The following is an 18,181-nucleotide window of genomic DNA, read 5'->3' as shown; positions in this document are numbered from 1 at the left end:
TATACCTAATACATTTTCTGGAGTTGTGCCCACTCCCCTTTAGTATTTCTCAATCTATATCTTATAAATAGTGTAAAAAAAAAAATAAAAAAAAAAGCCCATCAACAAAAAAAGCCAAAATGGCAAAAAACAAAAAACAAACAAACAAAACAAAAGTGTATAGGGTCATTAAAGACCCTAGGCATATAATAGAGGGTTTTGTTTCTCGCACTTCCATAAAATATATTTTTATGATTATGTCATATCTACTGTATATAAGTTTACTATAACAGGATATCTATTTATTTGTTTATTTCAAGAGAAATGAGTACTATATTCATAAAAATAAATACTGCATTATGGTGATTTTCTGTATGACATTGGTAAATTATAAGTATCCCATTTACGTCTACACATACATACATGCTATTTGTTACTCAAGGTGGCACTGATGTTTCAGCGACTGACTTGATTTACATTTGACATTGCTATTTGATGAAGAAACAACATAGAAGTAAACTATAGCAAGTACAACACATAAACAGTATGATATGACTATTGTCATTTGAGTGTACAACTGAAATAATGTAAGTTGTGCATCTGTTTAGTCTCAGTAAGTGCCAGAGGAAATACTTATGTGTAGCTTATGTGTATCTTATGTGTTATGTGTAGCTCAATATGTGTTTGACAGCCAGTTGCATCTCCTGAAATTTCAGTGTGAAAGAAATGGATCCTGTTCTAGATTTGTCCTGATTTGTTGCAGTGTCTCTTTGAAATATGAAAAATAAAAACATCAAAATACATCAAAATACATTTTATTCTATTATTTTCAAACTATTTTGAAACTATTTTGAAAATTTACACTATCTGGCCATTTTGTAGATCCATTTGCGATAGATATACGTGCTGGGTCTCTAAAGACCCGAATATGTAAGAGAATTTGGTGAAATTCCCATGCATTGAAGGGTTAATCTGCATTATCAAAACTGTACAATTTTCAGTAACAACAAATTTGTTTAATGTATCTGGTACTTTTTTTTACATTAGAAAAGTAAATGACCTTGTAGTATAACATGATAAATCAGAAGGTGCAAAATATTTCTGCTCTTTGATGTTATGATACTTTTTTCTTTTTCAGTCATTTTTTGAATTTTGGGCTGGTGACAGGGCTTTTGCTGACTGAGATGTGTCTGTGCACTGGAGACATGCAATGTTCATGCAGTCCAATTCAAAAGTTCATGCCATCTCAGACTTTGATAATTTTTAGCCATTTGATTATAAATCTAGCACTTTCTATCTCATTCCGTACATTTGTGTTAATGTTACAGTACATTTGAAAAGAACAATGCATGCAATGATATGTCATGTACGGTGATCTATATGAAATGTAACTGTTTCTTTGAAAAAAACAACAATAAAAAAACAACAACATAAGAACAATTATAAAAAAATTGAAAGAGAAAAATTGGCACCCTATTCCATTATGTTCTAAATACCGTTTGCCCTCAATAAGAATACAAAAAACTTCTAAAATAAAATAAGCTTTCATTTCAAGGTTCATTCCGTAGGAGGCATTTTCTAAGAGTTTGTAACACGTTGGATTACGTTATTTTAGTCGAACATGTGGCATACTGATAGACTCATTGCTGCCTGTATTGGGTGTATGTCCACTTGCTATGCTGTGGCTTGCACCAGCTGTAGTACTTGTTCGAAGCAGCTCAGAGGGGAAGGATGCATCAATGTTGGGCTGGGAAAGAAAGTTGAACCCTTGAGCAAGCGTCTTAGTTGAATTCTCCAGGTCTCTATCGCTGATGAAGAGATCAGCTTCTCGCCAACCCCTCACCCCCATCTCAATCCCCCCAGCTGAGGAGTCCTGGCTGCTGCTAACACTGGTGGAGAAACTAGCCTGACTAGAGTGTCTGTCCACATCCAGATCTACCAGGACTGGCTGCATGAGGTCCTGAACAGAGAGAGACTTCCCCAGTCCTCTGTCACCACTGCATTGACCTTGCTCTGGGGCAAGAGGAGAGACTGCAGCCAGGGGGTCCATATACATCTCTGCATCCAGACTTATATGTCTCCTCCAAGAACTATCCTCTTTAGCACTGGGTCTGCTTCTCTGCTGAAGCTTGCAGCCCACACTAGAGTTCAGCCCAAATTCTAGGCCAACTCCCTTAAAGCAAGACTGGGCGTAGTCAGCTGGGTTTGACCTACAGGGTCCAATGATGCGGGTCAGGCCAGGTTGAGAAGGTACAGTAGAAAGCTGATGTTTTGAAGATGCTGTGGATAGAGGAGGTGGAGGGGGTTGTCTGACGCAAGGAAAGTGACCCCCAGTAGAGTGAAGTCTGTTGGAACTGAGGATCTGAGATGGACTCCCTTGTGCTGATGGACAATCCGTGGATGGAGTTGAAGGTACCTGGAAAGTGGATGGATTAAATGGTGATGCAGAGGCTGGATTGAGCCCAGGAGAAGATGTTGTGGAGTTGTTCTGGTTGAGGTTGAGTTCATTGGGGGCTAATATGAGTTGGAGAGCTCTGGGGTGATTGCTGCTGAGGGTCTGGCTGACCTGAGAAGAGCAAGAGAGATCCTTACTAAGGATGGTGCTCTGATAGTCTGATGTCTCCTCCATGCCAAAGGGAGGAAGAGAGGAGAGAGTGAGGCCAGACGATGAACCCTTATGCAGAACCTGGCGGTAGATGTCAAGCAAAGAGTCCAGTTTTGATTCGATAGACTGTACCTGTGGAAATGAATTACAGAAAACTGAAATTTTGGTTCCATAATTTTTCCAAAAAGTAAATAAAAAATGTTTGAATCAAAGTAACTTTAATGTTCATTCAGTGACCATCTTGGTAACGTCCACAGTAAGCTATTTTCTATGAAGGCAATAGGCACTGAAGTACAGCTCCGACCTCCTTGAATGGGGAAAGATCGAAATCTTCCAAATTATTGTGTTATGTTATTGTATTTCAATAATAATAATGAGCAATAAAATCTGACAGCAATGGTATAATCAATTTAGCAGCTTAGCCTAAATCACACAAAAACAGCCTGGTCCAGTAAAAGCGATTGTGTGTTCTAGAGCAGAGTTTTTTAGGGGTCTGTGTGGACTCCCAGGGGGCCAGATACTATTTGCACTCCTAATTAAATACTAACAAACAGTATCACTGTAATGTGTTTATTGTGTTTATTTAGAGTCCCACAGACACCCTACACCAAATCCTACCCATAAACCTAACCCTAACATTCCCTTACAAAAATGAACCATGATTTTACTGAAAAAGCCATAATAAACATATATGTTACTATATTAACACCATATTACTGAAGTAATACCATAGTTAATTGCATTAAAACCACCAAAAAACATGGTTACTACAAAATTACTAGAGTAAAACCATGGTTAATTTCACCTGGATCAAAATTTTCTCATAACTCCCCAATCGTCACCATGACCAAATTACTGTGAGGAAATCACCCTTTATATCAAATTTGTATTATTATAAATAGTATTAAAGGAAATATTAAGAGGGGAAACATGATGGGAAAAAGTGGGAGAAAAGGGGGAATCGAACCTGGGTAATTCGCATGAAAAAAAATGCACATCCACACTGTTTTTACAGACTATGCCATTGCAGCACCACTTATGGGGTGCAGTTTGTCTTAAATTTCTGTGTTTCCATTAGACTATTTGAGTCCAAATAGCAGCCCTGTGTGGCAGGTGCTATATACACCTAGTGCAAACAGTCACTCAGATTTTTGTTTTCTCTCCTAAAAAGAAAAACTACAAAAATCATTATATTAATGGTCTTTCTAAGCACAATATATGAAAAATAATGCCTTAAAAAAGTTAACTTAATTAATAATGCCCCCAACACATACGTAAAATCCGTAATAAGAAATGTTACTATAAGGGTTTTTGCTATTCTTTGGCAGTAGGGGGCAGTCAGCACATTTCCAGCTGTACAGGCAACGTGCTTCCTCAAACCAAAGAGAGCAGGCAGCAAAGCCTTCCACAGATGACATGCTCTTGCACTCAAAAATAGCTGGACCAAGCACCGCAGAATGCAGGCAACTCGAGACATGTTTTGAAAAAATTTTAAATTATGTTTAACTTGACACACCATCCTGAAAACACGGCGTTTGTGACTAGAGACGCTGAAAACTAGTGAAACGCGACGCAACCAAAGTGAGACACTCCAAAAGCATCCGTCAGATGTGTGAGTCCATAGTCCTTGGCATTAAAATGTTTGAAAACCCCTGTTCTAGAGTAAATAAACACAGGCAATGCCTCTATCAAAAAGGCAAATGGCTCTTTAAACTTTCTTTGAAAAGCAGGACTTTCATTTCTACAGCCACTGCATTGAGTGCTGCAATTTCTCCCATTAATCTTTCAACAAATTGACCATCTCATACTCCTTATACTCTTTATGGTGTGACATTGCACAGGCCACACTGATTACCAAAAATAAAGGAGATTATGAATATGTAATGCACTGTTTATCTGTGTCTCTATACTCACCTGTCTCTCTACTTTACACACCCTTCCCAACATGCTCACGTCTTCTAGCATGTCTCCATCAGACAACAGTTTCTCCCTGATCTTCTTATCCATTGCCATCTGCCCCCTACCAAGAATCTGATCCACCCTGAAAGTAAGAAAGATTGAGACATTTGCAAGAAGAGACAAGAATAAAATGAGTTAGAACTGCATGAAAAGGAAATTATATCCACATCCCAATAAGAGGTAGAGACGAAACAAAAAAAATTAAAGATGAGATGAAGAAAGGTTCATGACTTTTAATGTTGATTTTGTGTGAAAGAACTTAGATAATGTTTCCCCTTTTAGTAAACACATGGTCAATGGCATCAAGTATAGCATTGTAAATCCTGCCCATGGACGGTTAATACAAGTTTCATAATCCATGACAATTTAGAAATTGCCAGCATTAGCAGAGTACCAGACTCTTTACATTATGCATAAAAAAATAAAAAAATAAAAGACATTTTTTTGAATGGAGTTTTTGTCTTGTACACTGAAATATTCTCGGAGAAATTCAAAATTATGCAGACTTGCAACTAATGTGACTGCTTTTCATTGATTTTCATTGTCTATGAATAACTTTCTGTCAGGAATTGTACTATCCTGTTTTGGTCACATGGTGGCACTGGTTTCACTTCAATTAAAAGCCTTGACTTTCTGACTCCACTTGACTTCAATAAGGAAATATAATGGAAACCATAAAATGGACCAAAAGACCTAACATAGCTATAAAGAAAAAAAGGCCTTTAATTTCCTTCTTAAAAGAAAGTCAAACATATATGGGATGGTATGAGGGTGAGTAAATGATGAGAGAATGACATCACAGGATTTGCATCCAATCAAACTCTACAGTGTTTTGGCACAAATTTTCACTTGATATTATGGTTAATACTAATACAATATTTGGCTCCATGTTTGTTCCATGTGTTCCTCTGTTGTTTATGCATTTACACATGCATTTTGCATTGTCAATGTCCTCTTCAGCCTATGTCACATTAACATAATTTTGCATATTGTTGTGTCTATGCAGTTCTTGGTAAAATTCACATATTTTAATTGCGATACTGTGTTGAGTCACTACTTGATGTCCAATGTAATATCTAAATCCTGAAGCAAAACCAGTTGAGAACAACTGGTCTAGCAGAACCTGAGGGGTTTCCCACCACCCAGTGACCCATACATGAGCAAGGAGAACCATTGCCTCAGGAACATCAGAACACATGTCAACAAGATGACATTAATGAGAACCAAACATACCAGTGTGAATATGATATAGAGGTCAGCCACATGGTCACTAATAATCTCTGTGTTAGTTACAATTTTCAATGGAAATGTAACTGTTGAGTAAAGGTTTGTTTTAGTTCATATGGCAGACAGCACAGAAAGACGTTAAGTGTTGAACAAGATAAATGAATCAAATGATGTTTATGAATACGAATATTGATTGCCTTTGCTATGAGTGAAATTGATTTATAATGAGACTATTTTGAGACATGAGTTTTGACTGACTGTGTAATATGGCTAGGCCTTTGGATTGGCTGTGTAATGGGTATGACACCTTGGTCCTGCTGTGATGCTGTTAGATGGAATACATACAGTATGCAAAGATAGAATGAGTTGTGGCCTAGTGGTTAGTGCACATGTTCCATGTTGTGTGTTGGTGCTCATGTGGGTGATGCAAGAATCTGGCTTACATAATTTCCCTATTGTGCCTTGTATTTCTTGTTCTCTGTGGTCTTTCACAGTAAAATGCTTTGAAAAGCATTCAGATAATGCATTTGTTCACCTCATCAGAAGCTGTATGTGCGTGCATGTGTGCATGTCTTTGTGTGTGATAACAAAACATGTAGAATGTAGTTGATTTGACCTACCTGGTCTGCAAACTCTTAATTCGACAGAGCATGTCGAGGTGACCGGATGAATATTGCTCTATTACATCCTTCACATCATAAGGGCGTAGGGTTTCCTTAAATTTCTTCTTTGCCACATGGAATTTCATGATCCTAAAGAACCATAAGGCTAAGGTTATTCTTCCATTTAAGATTTTTACACTGCCAAACTGCAGTGAAACGGTTTTCTTAATCAGTATTTTTCTGTTGTTTTCCAGTAAAAATATTTAAAAAAATCCTTAAAATAAGATACTGTAGATTTATATGAGAAGCAAATAAAGCTTGTTTTAAGCAGATTATTTTTTATTACCCCAGTGGCAAATAATTTTTTGTTTTAAGCACAACCTCACTAAATTTGGCTTAAAACAAGAAAAACCTATGTGCAAATGAAGTAAGAAAAATATAAGGCCCAGGATCGGCCGGGATTGAAACTCAGGACCTTTTTCGCTGTGAGGTGACAATACAAACCACTGGGCCACTGTGTCATTCAAGAAAAAAAATAAAACTCAAGTATTACAATCTGAATTTCCTTTGTGCCTTTGCCTGCCGTGGGTAACACTGAAACTGCTTCTCTCACCTAAATGTTCAAAATTGTAAGTAATCGATTACTTGTTTTTTTTTTTTATTGTGTTAGAGTACTCGACTACGAAATGACTTGAAATGCCCATCCCTAGTATTCAGCAGAACAATTTAAAAGTGGAAAATAAAAATATATGACTGAACATATTTTGATAATTATCTCAAATAATTTGCTCAGTTTACATTTGGGCTGTCTCAAATTTCATAAACATTGTTGTGGACATTATAAGGTGACCAAATCACAACATGGTCAAATCCAACATCCTGAAAAAGTCTGAGCTTGGGATCACACACACACTCTACAGGGTTAGCATTTAGCACTTCGCCTAAATTCAATTTTTCAATCCTCATAATAAGAGTGAAAGAGAAATGCTGGTAAAGATGAGCACATACTGTCATTCTAGTATTCAGCCTTCCACTGACCCACACATACTAGACAAAACAAAAAGAAAAGGGAGTGTGGTCTGTTGTATGAAGATGACGGTATTCTTTTTTCTGTCATTAGTGAAATGAGACTCATAATTGGTCTCATGTTCTCAGTGGCTGTGAGGAATAATGAAATAAGACTGACAAGCAGACCGTGCCATATTCGTTTAAATAACATTTATTATGTACCAAGCATAGAGGCCACAAAAACAGCTTTTAGTAGATTATACAGTAGATGGCTTGGAATCAGCTTTGATACTATGGGCCCCTTTACACCTGGCATTACCATGGATTTTCAGTAATCCGATCACAATCGGATAGCACTTGACCACATACTCTCCGGAGACAAATCGTATGCTAATACTAGGTGTAAATGTGGCTGAGACTCAAAGGTTTTTTGAGCTTTCATTATTTCATTTAATTCTTCATAGTATAGAAGAAAACACACTATGACTTCTTCTGTTGTTTTTCATTCATTTAATCAGGTTTTGTTTGGAGTGTCTCTGACATACTGCAAGACAGAGAAAAGAGTTGTGATATAAAGAATCCTTTGTCTTACCTCACTGCTCTGATGACGGACTTCAACGCGGATGGCATATCATCTGCCGACATGTCACAATGACACCCTTTCTCATCAAAACCCTCATCGACACCAGCGTTAACCTCACCTGTGACACACACAAACACACAATGAACATATTGAAAATGCAGCTGGAGGATGAAGACACATGAGATTGTCAGAATGGTGAATTCAGGTGAAACAAGAGAAAGAGAGAAATAAACCCAAATTAAAGTATTTCTGTATTATCAGGAAAACATTGCTTCAATCTGGCAAGGTCTCCTACACAAATTGATTGAGAATGGCATCAGAGGGGGAAAAATGCAACATATGTAAATCAATGTAAACTAACAACAAGTAGTGTAGAACTGTGGAGCACAACAGGGCTGTAGCTTTAACCCCACACTCTACAATATATACTGAGATGTGTAAAGTACTTTAGTATACTTACTTTTACTCACATACATTTCAAAGGAAAAAAATCATACTTTTATACTCCTTACAATTTCACTTAGACCTTCAAAACACAAAGTAAACATATTTCACTGGTCATCATGATGTAAATCTATATTTTATAGATTTCTATAATCTATACTTTACAAGACTTAATTTAAACAGCCAATGAAATCCATTTCAGTGTTGGGTAAGTTACTTGAAAATAGTAATCCATTACAAATGACTAATTATTTCTCTAAAATTTTAATCAGATCACTTAACTAATGAATTCATTGAAAAGTAATCAAATTACTAATTACTTTACTTTTAAGTTATTCTCTAAAAGACCTTTTCCGCTCAACAAATTCAAAATAATGTCTTTGGGGCCTGAGTAGCTCAGCGAGTAAAGACGCAGACTACCACCCCTGGAGTTCGTGAGTTTGAATCAGGGCATGCTGAGTGACTCCAGCCAGGTCTCCTAAGCAACCAAATTGGCCCGGTTGCAAGGGAGGGTAGAGTCATATGGGCTAACCTTCTCGTGGTCGCTATAATGTGGTTCACTCTCGGTGGGGCGCTTGGTGAGTTGTGCGTGGATGCCGTGGTGGATGGCGTGAAGCCTCCACACGCACTATGTCTCTACGGTAACATGCTCAACAAGCCATGTGATAAGATGCGCGGATTGACGGTCTCAGACGCGGAGGCAACTGAGATTCCTCCTCCGCCACCTGGATTGAGGTGACTCACTACGCCACCACAAGGACTTAGAGTCCCACTTAGCTTTGGGAGTTGGGCATTCCAAATTGGGGAGAAAATTATAATTCTTTATTTCTTTCAAGTTACACACACAGCACCTCACATTTCTCCTCCACAATGACTTGTTACGAGGCCATAATTCATGTATTCAACCTAAATAATATATTAAAAATAAGCATATTGCTATAATGTAATTAAAATAATAAAATTAATTGAAAGTCAGTAACTGTAATCTGATTACAATGTTTTAAAATGCAATGCACTACACTACTTTTCTGACTAAAAAGTAATTACATTACAGTATCTGATTACTTTTTAATTGGATTACACCCAGCACTGGTCACCACATACTGTAGCATCTTTGACTAGAGCAATGTCTTTTAGTTATGTTCTAACAATAGTTGAGGATAAACTCAAGTCAAGAGAGTACATGTTTGGTGATCAGCCAATCGCCACTTGACACTTGAACTCTATTCAAGTGTCAAAGAACTACCAAATCAGCTGCGGCTGAATTTAATGTTTAATTTCAGGTAACAGGCTTCATAGGTATCACACTGGACTCGGAATTAGAGCATAAATGGCGCATATTTTTTTCGCCGCACATGTTAACAGGTTAGAGCATTCACATAGGAAGCGTTAGCAGCACGCTGGAGCGGCAGTGCAGCAGGAGTTTCGCCGTTGAGTCTATTTTTGCTGCGCTGCTCACACTGAATTAAAGTGCCAGTGTACTGTTGATGGACATCATGATGATGAGTTGACATGGAAAAACAGATATTGCCCAGAATAAGCATGTATTTGTAGTCTAGTGTGTTTTTGTATTAATTACAGCTCGTAGAAAAACAAAAACAAAAAAATAAATAAAATAAAATAAAAAAATTTAATGACAAAATGCAATTATTTTAATTATTTAGCAATAGGGTTTTAGCATTTAAAACTACAGTACAAGTCATAGCTTAAATAAATAAAAATACCCTATACACTATTAAACAGAGCAGGTCTAAAGGGTTAACAGCAATACACATACACAGCCCAGTGTTAACAGCTGAGGTAAACAAATGCACGCGACAGCACGTGGTCGGTGAATTCAAAACTTACCACAATCTTGTATCAGAAGACACTTGTATTGAAGTACTCTATTACTCTCAACTTTTTACAGTATAAGAATTAATTAACAAAGGAAAAAACGAGGGATGCTGTACCTGGCTGCTGGTGAAGATGGTGAGTTAACATATTGGAAGCGTGTCCTTTTTGTGAGGAAAGTACTCATTCAACACTCAAGTTTTGGATGATGTTTGAACAAAGAGATATAGCTATCCAATAGCTGTGAATAATACTTATTTCTGGCTATACTATTAAGTGTAATCAAGCCAAACAGATCAAACGGTCTTCTCTAGTGCAAAACAACGTTTAGGCTCATCGTCCTCCCCCTTTCACTAAATAATGATGTTTAAAAATGAGCAGAGCTCATTTTCTTGGCTGTAACTATATGAAATAACTCTACAAGACTGCATTAGATTACACAAGCATCATGTCAATACGATTTCATGATGATCATGTTTGTAACACTTAGCAATAGCTCATTCCTGGTAACCATTTTATAGCTTTATTTTCTGTGTAGAGTGCAGCAGTTTCTGCAGCAGAAGTGCTGCTGGTGTAAAAGCACACGTGTTGTTTGCAGCGACATTGTCGCGACACACTGCTTCAGTTCGGCTCACGCGCTGCTTCGGTGTTATGTGAAGGAGGCGTCAGGGATTAAGCACAAAGTGCTTCACAAAACATACAATCAAAAATGCACAGAGTAAAACACAACATATTCTATACAAAAATAGAATAGTCTATACAAATGAGTTTTTAAACAAGACTTAAAAACAGCAGATCTATTGTCCCAGGGTGTTCCATAATCAAGGGACCTTCACTACAAATGCTTTATCACCTTTAGTTTTGCATCTGGATCTTGGAACAGCCAACAGATCACGACAAGAAGATCCATGAGGTCTAACTGTTTCATATGGTCTTAAAAGTTCTGCTAAATATTCTGGTGCCATGTTATGCCCTGTATGTAATTCATAAATTGGTAGCCAAAGCAAAGAAGCTAAAACTGGAGTAATATGATTAAAAGACCTAGTTCATCAAAAGTCTAGCATCATTTTGCACTGATTGTAGCCGTGCTAAAGTGTGTTGACTTAAAACTGAAAACAGTGCATTACAATAATCAAGTCGAGATGAAATAAAAGCATGTATAAGCTTCTCTGTATCCCTGAAACTCAAGACATGTCTAGCCTTGGAAATGTTCCTTAACTGATTAAAGATTAAACGAACTTCCAGACGTGATATTCAAAATTTAAATTAGTATCAGAATAGACCCCCAGATTGTTCACCGCCTGCTGATTATTTGGGACAACGTGTCTAAGTGCTGACTCTATATGACTTTTTTTTAGAATCATGACCGATTATAACAACCTCAGTTTTGACAGTATTTTTATTATTTTTATTTTTATCCTCTTTTCTCCCCAATTTGACATGCCCAATTCCGACTACTTAGTAAGTCCTCGTGGTGGCGCGGTTACTCACCTCAATCCGGGTGGTGGAGGACAAGTCTCAGTTGCCTCCACTTCTGAGATAATCAGTCCACACAACTTATCATGTGGCTCACTGTGCACGACACCGCGGAGACTCACAGCATGCGGAGGCTCATGCTATTCTCCGCGATCCACACACAACTTACCATGTGCCCCATTGAGAGCTAGAACCACTTATCACGACCACAAGGAGGTTACCCATGTGACTCTACCCTCCCTAGCAACCGGGCCAATGTGGTTGCTTAGGAGACCTGGCTGGAGTCGAACTCACGACTCCAGGGGTGGTATTCAGCATCAGTACTCGCTGACCTGCCCAGGCCCCATCAGTTTTGAAAGTATTAAAAAAAAATGTATGTCATGTACATTAGTGTACATGCACTTTTATTTATTTATTTATTTGTTTTTTTTTTGCTGATGCAAGCCCTTGTGTATCATGGCAAAAAGCTTATTTGAAATCTACAGTATAAGGCAGGTCTATTCAACCAAATTCATCTCGTATCAAATCCTCAGTGTCCCGCGCAAGGTTGTCAGCTGTCTAAGGGGCTGATCACACTGAACGCATCGTGTCTGTTCGCACTGTTTTTCTTTTTTCTTCTTTTTTTTTTTTTCTCCCAATTTGGAATGCCCAATTCTCAATGCGCTCTAAGTCCTCGTGGTCATGTAGTGATTCGCCTCCATCCGGGTGGTGACTCCAGCGTCTGAGACTGTCAACCTGCGCATCTTATCACGTGGCTTGTTGAGCACGTTGCCACGGAGACATAACGCGTGTGGAGGCTTCACGCCATCCACCGCGGCAACCACACTCAACCCACCACGCGCCCCACCGAGAACGAACCACATTATAGTGACCACGAGGAGGTTACCCCATGTGACTCTACCCTCCCTAGCAACCGGGCCAATTTGGTTGCTTAGGAGACCTGGCTGGAGTCACTCAGCACGCCCTGAGATTCGAACTAGCGAACTCCAGGGGTGGTAGACAGCGTATTTTACCACTGAGCTACCCAGACCCCCCGCACTGTTTTTCAATTGTTTTATGTAAACTTGCGCTAGACAGACGTCGTGCTGTCTCAATGTTTTAACAGTGTCTCGCGCAGGAGTGCCGCATTTTTAGACGCTTTCAGAGGTTGTGCTAAAAATAATCCCTTATCTGTCATTTTGACGGAATGGGAAGATTAAAGAACTAAAATTATGGACGACTGATAAGCGTGAGTTCGGAGAAGGAGAAAAGTTATTTTCATTAAAGGTGCTGTAGAATAGCAGATTTTATCCGCTCTGGAACTTTTACCAGACTGAGACGTTGAATTGGACACGCCACCGCTTTCCAAAACACCACCCTCCAAAGATAGCATTGATACCGTCACTGAACAGTAGGGCAGTGTGTCTTCTCATGGTTTTCAAACAGTAGCAAAATAGTGCCCTCAGCTGACAACTGTTATGAATCTGAATATGACATTAAACCTGAATGTTCCGCTTTAACTGCAACACTTTGAGAAAGCGCAAAATGACTGGCAGGCAGAAAGCCCTTCAAAGTCTTCTGATTGGCTGATCAAAGAACATGTCCGTGGCCCACGGTAACATTTTTGTTTGCTGTTTACAGAGACCAGTGAGATATTTCAGGACACTTATTTCAGTTATATTTTTCAGAAAAAAAGAACAATTTCCACATACCATTCCATAAAAAATAGCTTACAGTGAATTTGAAAAGTCAACAGTTTATATGTTATTGTTCAATACAATTTTTATTATCAGTCTGATTTACTCTCTGTTATGCACTAATTTTGAAAGCACTTTTTCCATTTCTTTTTTTTTTTTTTTTTGGTCAAGTTATCTGTATTTGTATTTTTTCAGAATTTCTTGTTGGAACAATTTTCTCATGATAAATATAAAACAAAATAAAGCTATAAACATGTTTTATTTATATAGTGAATACTATAGGCCTAACACGATATTTGATAGAAGCTTTTCGTTAACAAACTATTCTGGCTTGGTCCAATGCCCCAAAGATTTTTTCCATCTGGCCCACTTGTCGATGAAGTTGAATAGCCCTGGTATAAAGCATGAAAAGGATCCCTTTTAAGGCAACCTAAGTGCTATTTGTCTTTTTGACAGATGAGGTTCTACACTTCTCTGTCAAAATTGATAATAGTGCACAATTGTTGTGTGGTGCCATTTATTTCTGTGTGACCTGAGTTATGGGGGACATCTCCACGATGATAGCACTAACAAGCGGTGAAGTGCAGAGTCAATCGCTTTTCTGCACCTATAAAAGATTATCTATGGCCACAGCTATGATGTAAACCAGAGACAGGGGGAGGGAATGTGGTGTGCTGGGGCCGGTTGCACCAGTAAGTTCAAACTTAGCCTAGTTGTGGCGTAAATGGGCACTAAGTCACAATTTATGCACTACTAAATATTTGAGCATTGCACCATTAAACTTAGGTAGAACGTAACCCTACGTATAAACTAAATATTTACGGAAGCCTCCGACCAGGAGTAACAGATAGAATAAAAAAGCAGACTGATATTTTATGACATCAATGAGCTCATGTTTTGCATGACGTTATGATGTTGACATTTAGGAGAGAGAGAGAGAAAAAAACGTACTTTTAAGTGGCTCTTCAGCATGAAACCAATCTAATGGTGCAATTTTCAGGGTGTGTCGACCGTTGTCAAGTTTCAACACATTCAAAATATATATAGGATATTAAAATGAATAAATGTCTGTTTTTCCAGCCTGTTGTATTAGTATTTATTTATCACCCCTCAATTATTTTAGATACAGTTCCTATAATATTGTTATTTACACAGGGCAAATATACTATTTATCAAATCTACTTTTATTATGTATCATATTTTAATTACGATATAATTTATTACAGCTGACAGTTACATGAGCAAACAAGGGCTGAACATCAACCGTAACAAGATCAAATTGAAGTCACGGCTTTTTAACACTTCTGTGTATAAATATGAAGGCTGCTTATTGGATAAATACAGGTAAACGTCATATTGTGTGACTACGCATTACTTTACAGAGAGCTTACGACCTACTAGTTAAGTCTTGCCTTAAGAACAGGTGGTGCAACCAAATTAAGCACTGACTTAGTTACAAACTAACTAGTAGTTACTAAGCCCTTAGTGTGAACTTTACATCCTAACTTACGTGAGAACTTACGCACAGCTGGGGCAACCCTACCCTGGAATCACTGGATTAATCTTTACTTTTGCTACATGAAGGATTCTCACAACCTTTTAACAGAGGCTGCCGCAATTGATTAGTCCTGAAACAGAGAAAGGCATTTACAGCCATAGGGCATCAATGAGGAATGAATATAGGCTTTTGGCTAAAATCTACAATTCTCAGTTTTGCTTTAAAGCAAAAGGTTTCTTGGCTGTTGAATTATACTACAGCCTGAATAGTTAATAATTTTTACTAAAGGTTAAAATACATTACTCCATTTCTTACACTAACTAAAGTTTACTCTTTGAATATGCTTGTGTATTCTCTCCCCATGGAACATAATACAAAATACAAGACACACAAGCATCAAAACACCTAAAATTAGATAGTAATTCTTCATTAACTAATTTGACTTTATAATGTATATTATATCAGGTGCCTTACAGACTTCCCTCTCTCTGTGGTGTGACTCTAGACTTCATATTAAATCTCAGTCATACCGTGCCTCAGAATATAAATCAATTAATGTGTTTTAATTATACATAAAACATGTTACTGCAGACGAGATCTCTTAACCTCACAGTGGATGTGTACAGAGCCAGTGTAGTCCAATGTGTGGATATACTGAGGGTTTATATTTGATTGGTTATCTGTTACATTATCATTCAGTTTGGTAGATAGGGTTGATCTTTGAGCATTGATCTTTGGATTATGTGTTTGTGTCAATGTGACTATGCTTGCTTGTAAACTGCCTGAATGCCACTGCTTCAATGAACAGACATTCCACAAACCTAATTCTAGTGAATACATATATTTATACAACATTCATCTCAGGTTCTTTAATTTGATTGGATAAGTGGCATTCAAAGAATGCTAATATGAAATGTAACAGCATTAGGATGTTTCACTGTTTGTATCACCCCACTTGTCTGTGTTCACAGAGTTTCAGACCAGAGTACGTGAGTGGTGCGAAATGGAGTTGTGTGATTATGAAGCAGATTTTTTAGACTTGGCATAAGTTTTTTCTCTCACTCCAGGATCACTCCGGTTTCTTTCAACAGTAGAGAATGAGCAAGGAGCGGGAAATGGAAGAGACTGATCTCACAGTAAAATCGGACACAATAGGCTAACTTGTCTTTAGCTAAAATCTGTCTGTGATTATTGAAATTCTAAACACTGCCCTCAGTGGCCAAAGCAGCAAGTGCTGTTGGGCATATGGGTACGTGTGAGCTCCATTTAGCGGGTGAAATGTCCACTGAGGGGCGCCAAAAACAAGTTGAAAAGCAAGCTGTTTTCAGCTGTATATGATGTAATACAGTGAAAAGAAATGCATATTTTATAAATGGTATCCTCAACCCCAAACCCAAAACCAAATTTCTTCCGGGTTTCAATACGGGATGTGGACCTGGGTGCCCCACACTGCTGAAGCAACGTGCTTCTGGTCACGCCACAAGGGAAGGTAAATACGCTTGAGCCGAAGCAAAAATGTCTGATGGAAGATGCCGCTTGTCAGTGAGTCTGCATAATGTGGCCAATCCTACGTTATTGGAACTTTAGGAAACAACATGCCGACTTCCTGTGTGATCATGTTGAATGGAAAACCTGGAGTGATTACAGAATGCTTTGAGCAGATGAAATTGCAGGGAAATTGCTTTTGGTCCACTACACTCACTTACTTTTTTCCAGTCTGTGCGTTGCCTGGTGGCACAGAAAACGTGATGTTTTGGCTTCTTTTGGAAATATTTTCCTTAACGGAGAAAAAAATAGTCAAACTAATTGGCAATCTGAAATGTAAAGTACTCAATATTAACTTCTTGTTTATAGAACTGTTGTATAATAGCAATATCACAAAATCATGCTGTTGTACTGAATATCAGCACAGCAAACACAAAGGTAGATAAGGAGAGGGATGAGGAAATAATTCCATCTGTTGTGGTTCAGTCAATGGCCTTTGGGACCCAATTAGGATTATTAGGACTTACAATGATCTCAATCAGAGGGACAGACTATTATTTAACAACCATAATCATCATCATCATCACATCATGACAATAATCATATGCTCTATAAATACATTTCACATGGCTGGGTCATTTAGACTATAATTCTTTTGGTTATCTTCTTAAATTCTGAGCCTAAATATTAAACGGATCAGTATTCACTGCATAGCCAAATTAGAATAAACAGAACAAGTGGAAGTAAATTCCTATTTCTGTCAATGCAATTCAGACAAAAATCCTTCACCTTCAGGAGTGGACCGTGATTGGCTCTTGAGACGGAGGGAGGGTCTGAATCGGGTGCGGTCGTTAAAACTCCAACTCTTCTGGACCTTGGTAGGACTCGATCCATCAGTGCTGATCTCGGCTCCAGGTGATCGTCTGTCTGTAACAGACGCCTGTCTGCTTTTAATGCTTTGTCCACGTGGGCTTGCCATTCTTACCCGGTCCTTAAAACTCAGCTTCTGACTGAGAGGGGAGAGAGAGAGAGAGAGAGAGAGAGAGAGAGAGAGAGAGAGAGAGAGAGAGAGAATGAAAGAGTGAAAGAAGGAATGCCACTTTCATTGGGTCATGGCAATGACAATTCAGATTCATGAGTGTAGCAAAAAAAAGTGCAGAGGCCAAGTCCTTTTTATTAGTCCTGCAATGCATGTTTAGACCCCAATGGTATTAGAAGTGCAGTCAAACAAATGGCACTCTAAACAACCATTAAGTATGGGCCTTTCAGGTATGAGTCGCCAAGGCAAAATCTAATGTAAGACGAAAGATCCTGAGAGTAATTCCAAGGAAAGGGGCATAAAAATCCATTAGTAGTTCCTTCAATGTTCATGCAAAAAAAATTTGGTCAGCTGATTTTTATTGATTTTCATCAATGGTGGCTTGAAAGGTTGAGGATTTTTCTTCTTGATTATGATCATATCGAAGAGTATGTGAGTAATGGCACGAATAGTCATTTTTCCAAATTTCTGTTATAGAAATGCTATTCATTGCTATTAACATCATGAGATCTCAATGAGTGCTGCTGTTGGTACACATGAAAAGGGTACAGTTTCTTTAGGACACTTGCAAAAATTCTTAATCTATAAGTTTAAGGGAAAATACATTAGAATCCTCTCAATTTCAGAGAAAATAGGACAGACAAATGATCACGATGAGAAAATAGAGCAGTGACCACTCATGCAGCACTACAATGAGTCATCCACTTCTGCTCAATAATTTCACATTTGCAACTATGCTAATTATTCTACCATTACCTCTTGGTCAT

The 18,181-nt window shown here is 38.1% G+C and overlaps 1 protein-coding gene across 4 annotated transcripts in view; it reads right to left on the bottom strand.

The window, feature by feature from the left end:
* Positions 1 to 195: 195 nt before the first annotated feature.
* LOC127443771 (potassium voltage-gated channel subfamily KQT member 5-like) overlaps positions 196 to 18,181 on the bottom strand; it is a 205,899-nt gene continuing 187,913 nt past the window's right edge. For 2 of the 4 annotated variants that reach the window (XM_051702633.1, XM_051702634.1), the window contains 6 exons: positions 17,165 to 17,385; positions 16,597 to 16,650; positions 7,973 to 8,081; positions 6,391 to 6,522; positions 4,499 to 4,625; positions 197 to 2,716 (listed from right to left, as the gene is read on the bottom strand). In XM_051702633.1, the coding sequence (XP_051558593.1) occupies positions 1,586 to 2,716; positions 4,499 to 4,625; positions 6,391 to 6,522; positions 7,973 to 8,081; positions 16,597 to 16,650; positions 17,165 to 17,385 (1,774 nt within the window). In that variant the 3' untranslated portion in view covers positions 197 to 1,585. Of the gene's footprint in view, positions 2,717 to 4,498; positions 4,626 to 6,390; positions 6,523 to 7,972; positions 8,082 to 16,596; positions 16,651 to 17,164; positions 17,386 to 18,181 lie in introns of all 4 variants that reach the window. The other 2 variants (XM_051702635.1, XM_051702636.1) reach the window with 2 other exon arrangements.

The sequence above is a fragment of the Myxocyprinus asiaticus genome, chromosome 7 (assembly GCF_019703515.2).
Source record: "Myxocyprinus asiaticus isolate MX2 ecotype Aquarium Trade chromosome 7, UBuf_Myxa_2, whole genome shotgun sequence".
Taxonomy (NCBI): Eukaryota; Metazoa; Chordata; class Actinopteri; order Cypriniformes; family Catostomidae; genus Myxocyprinus; species Myxocyprinus asiaticus.
This window is presented reverse-complemented; position numbering and strand designations above follow the sequence as displayed.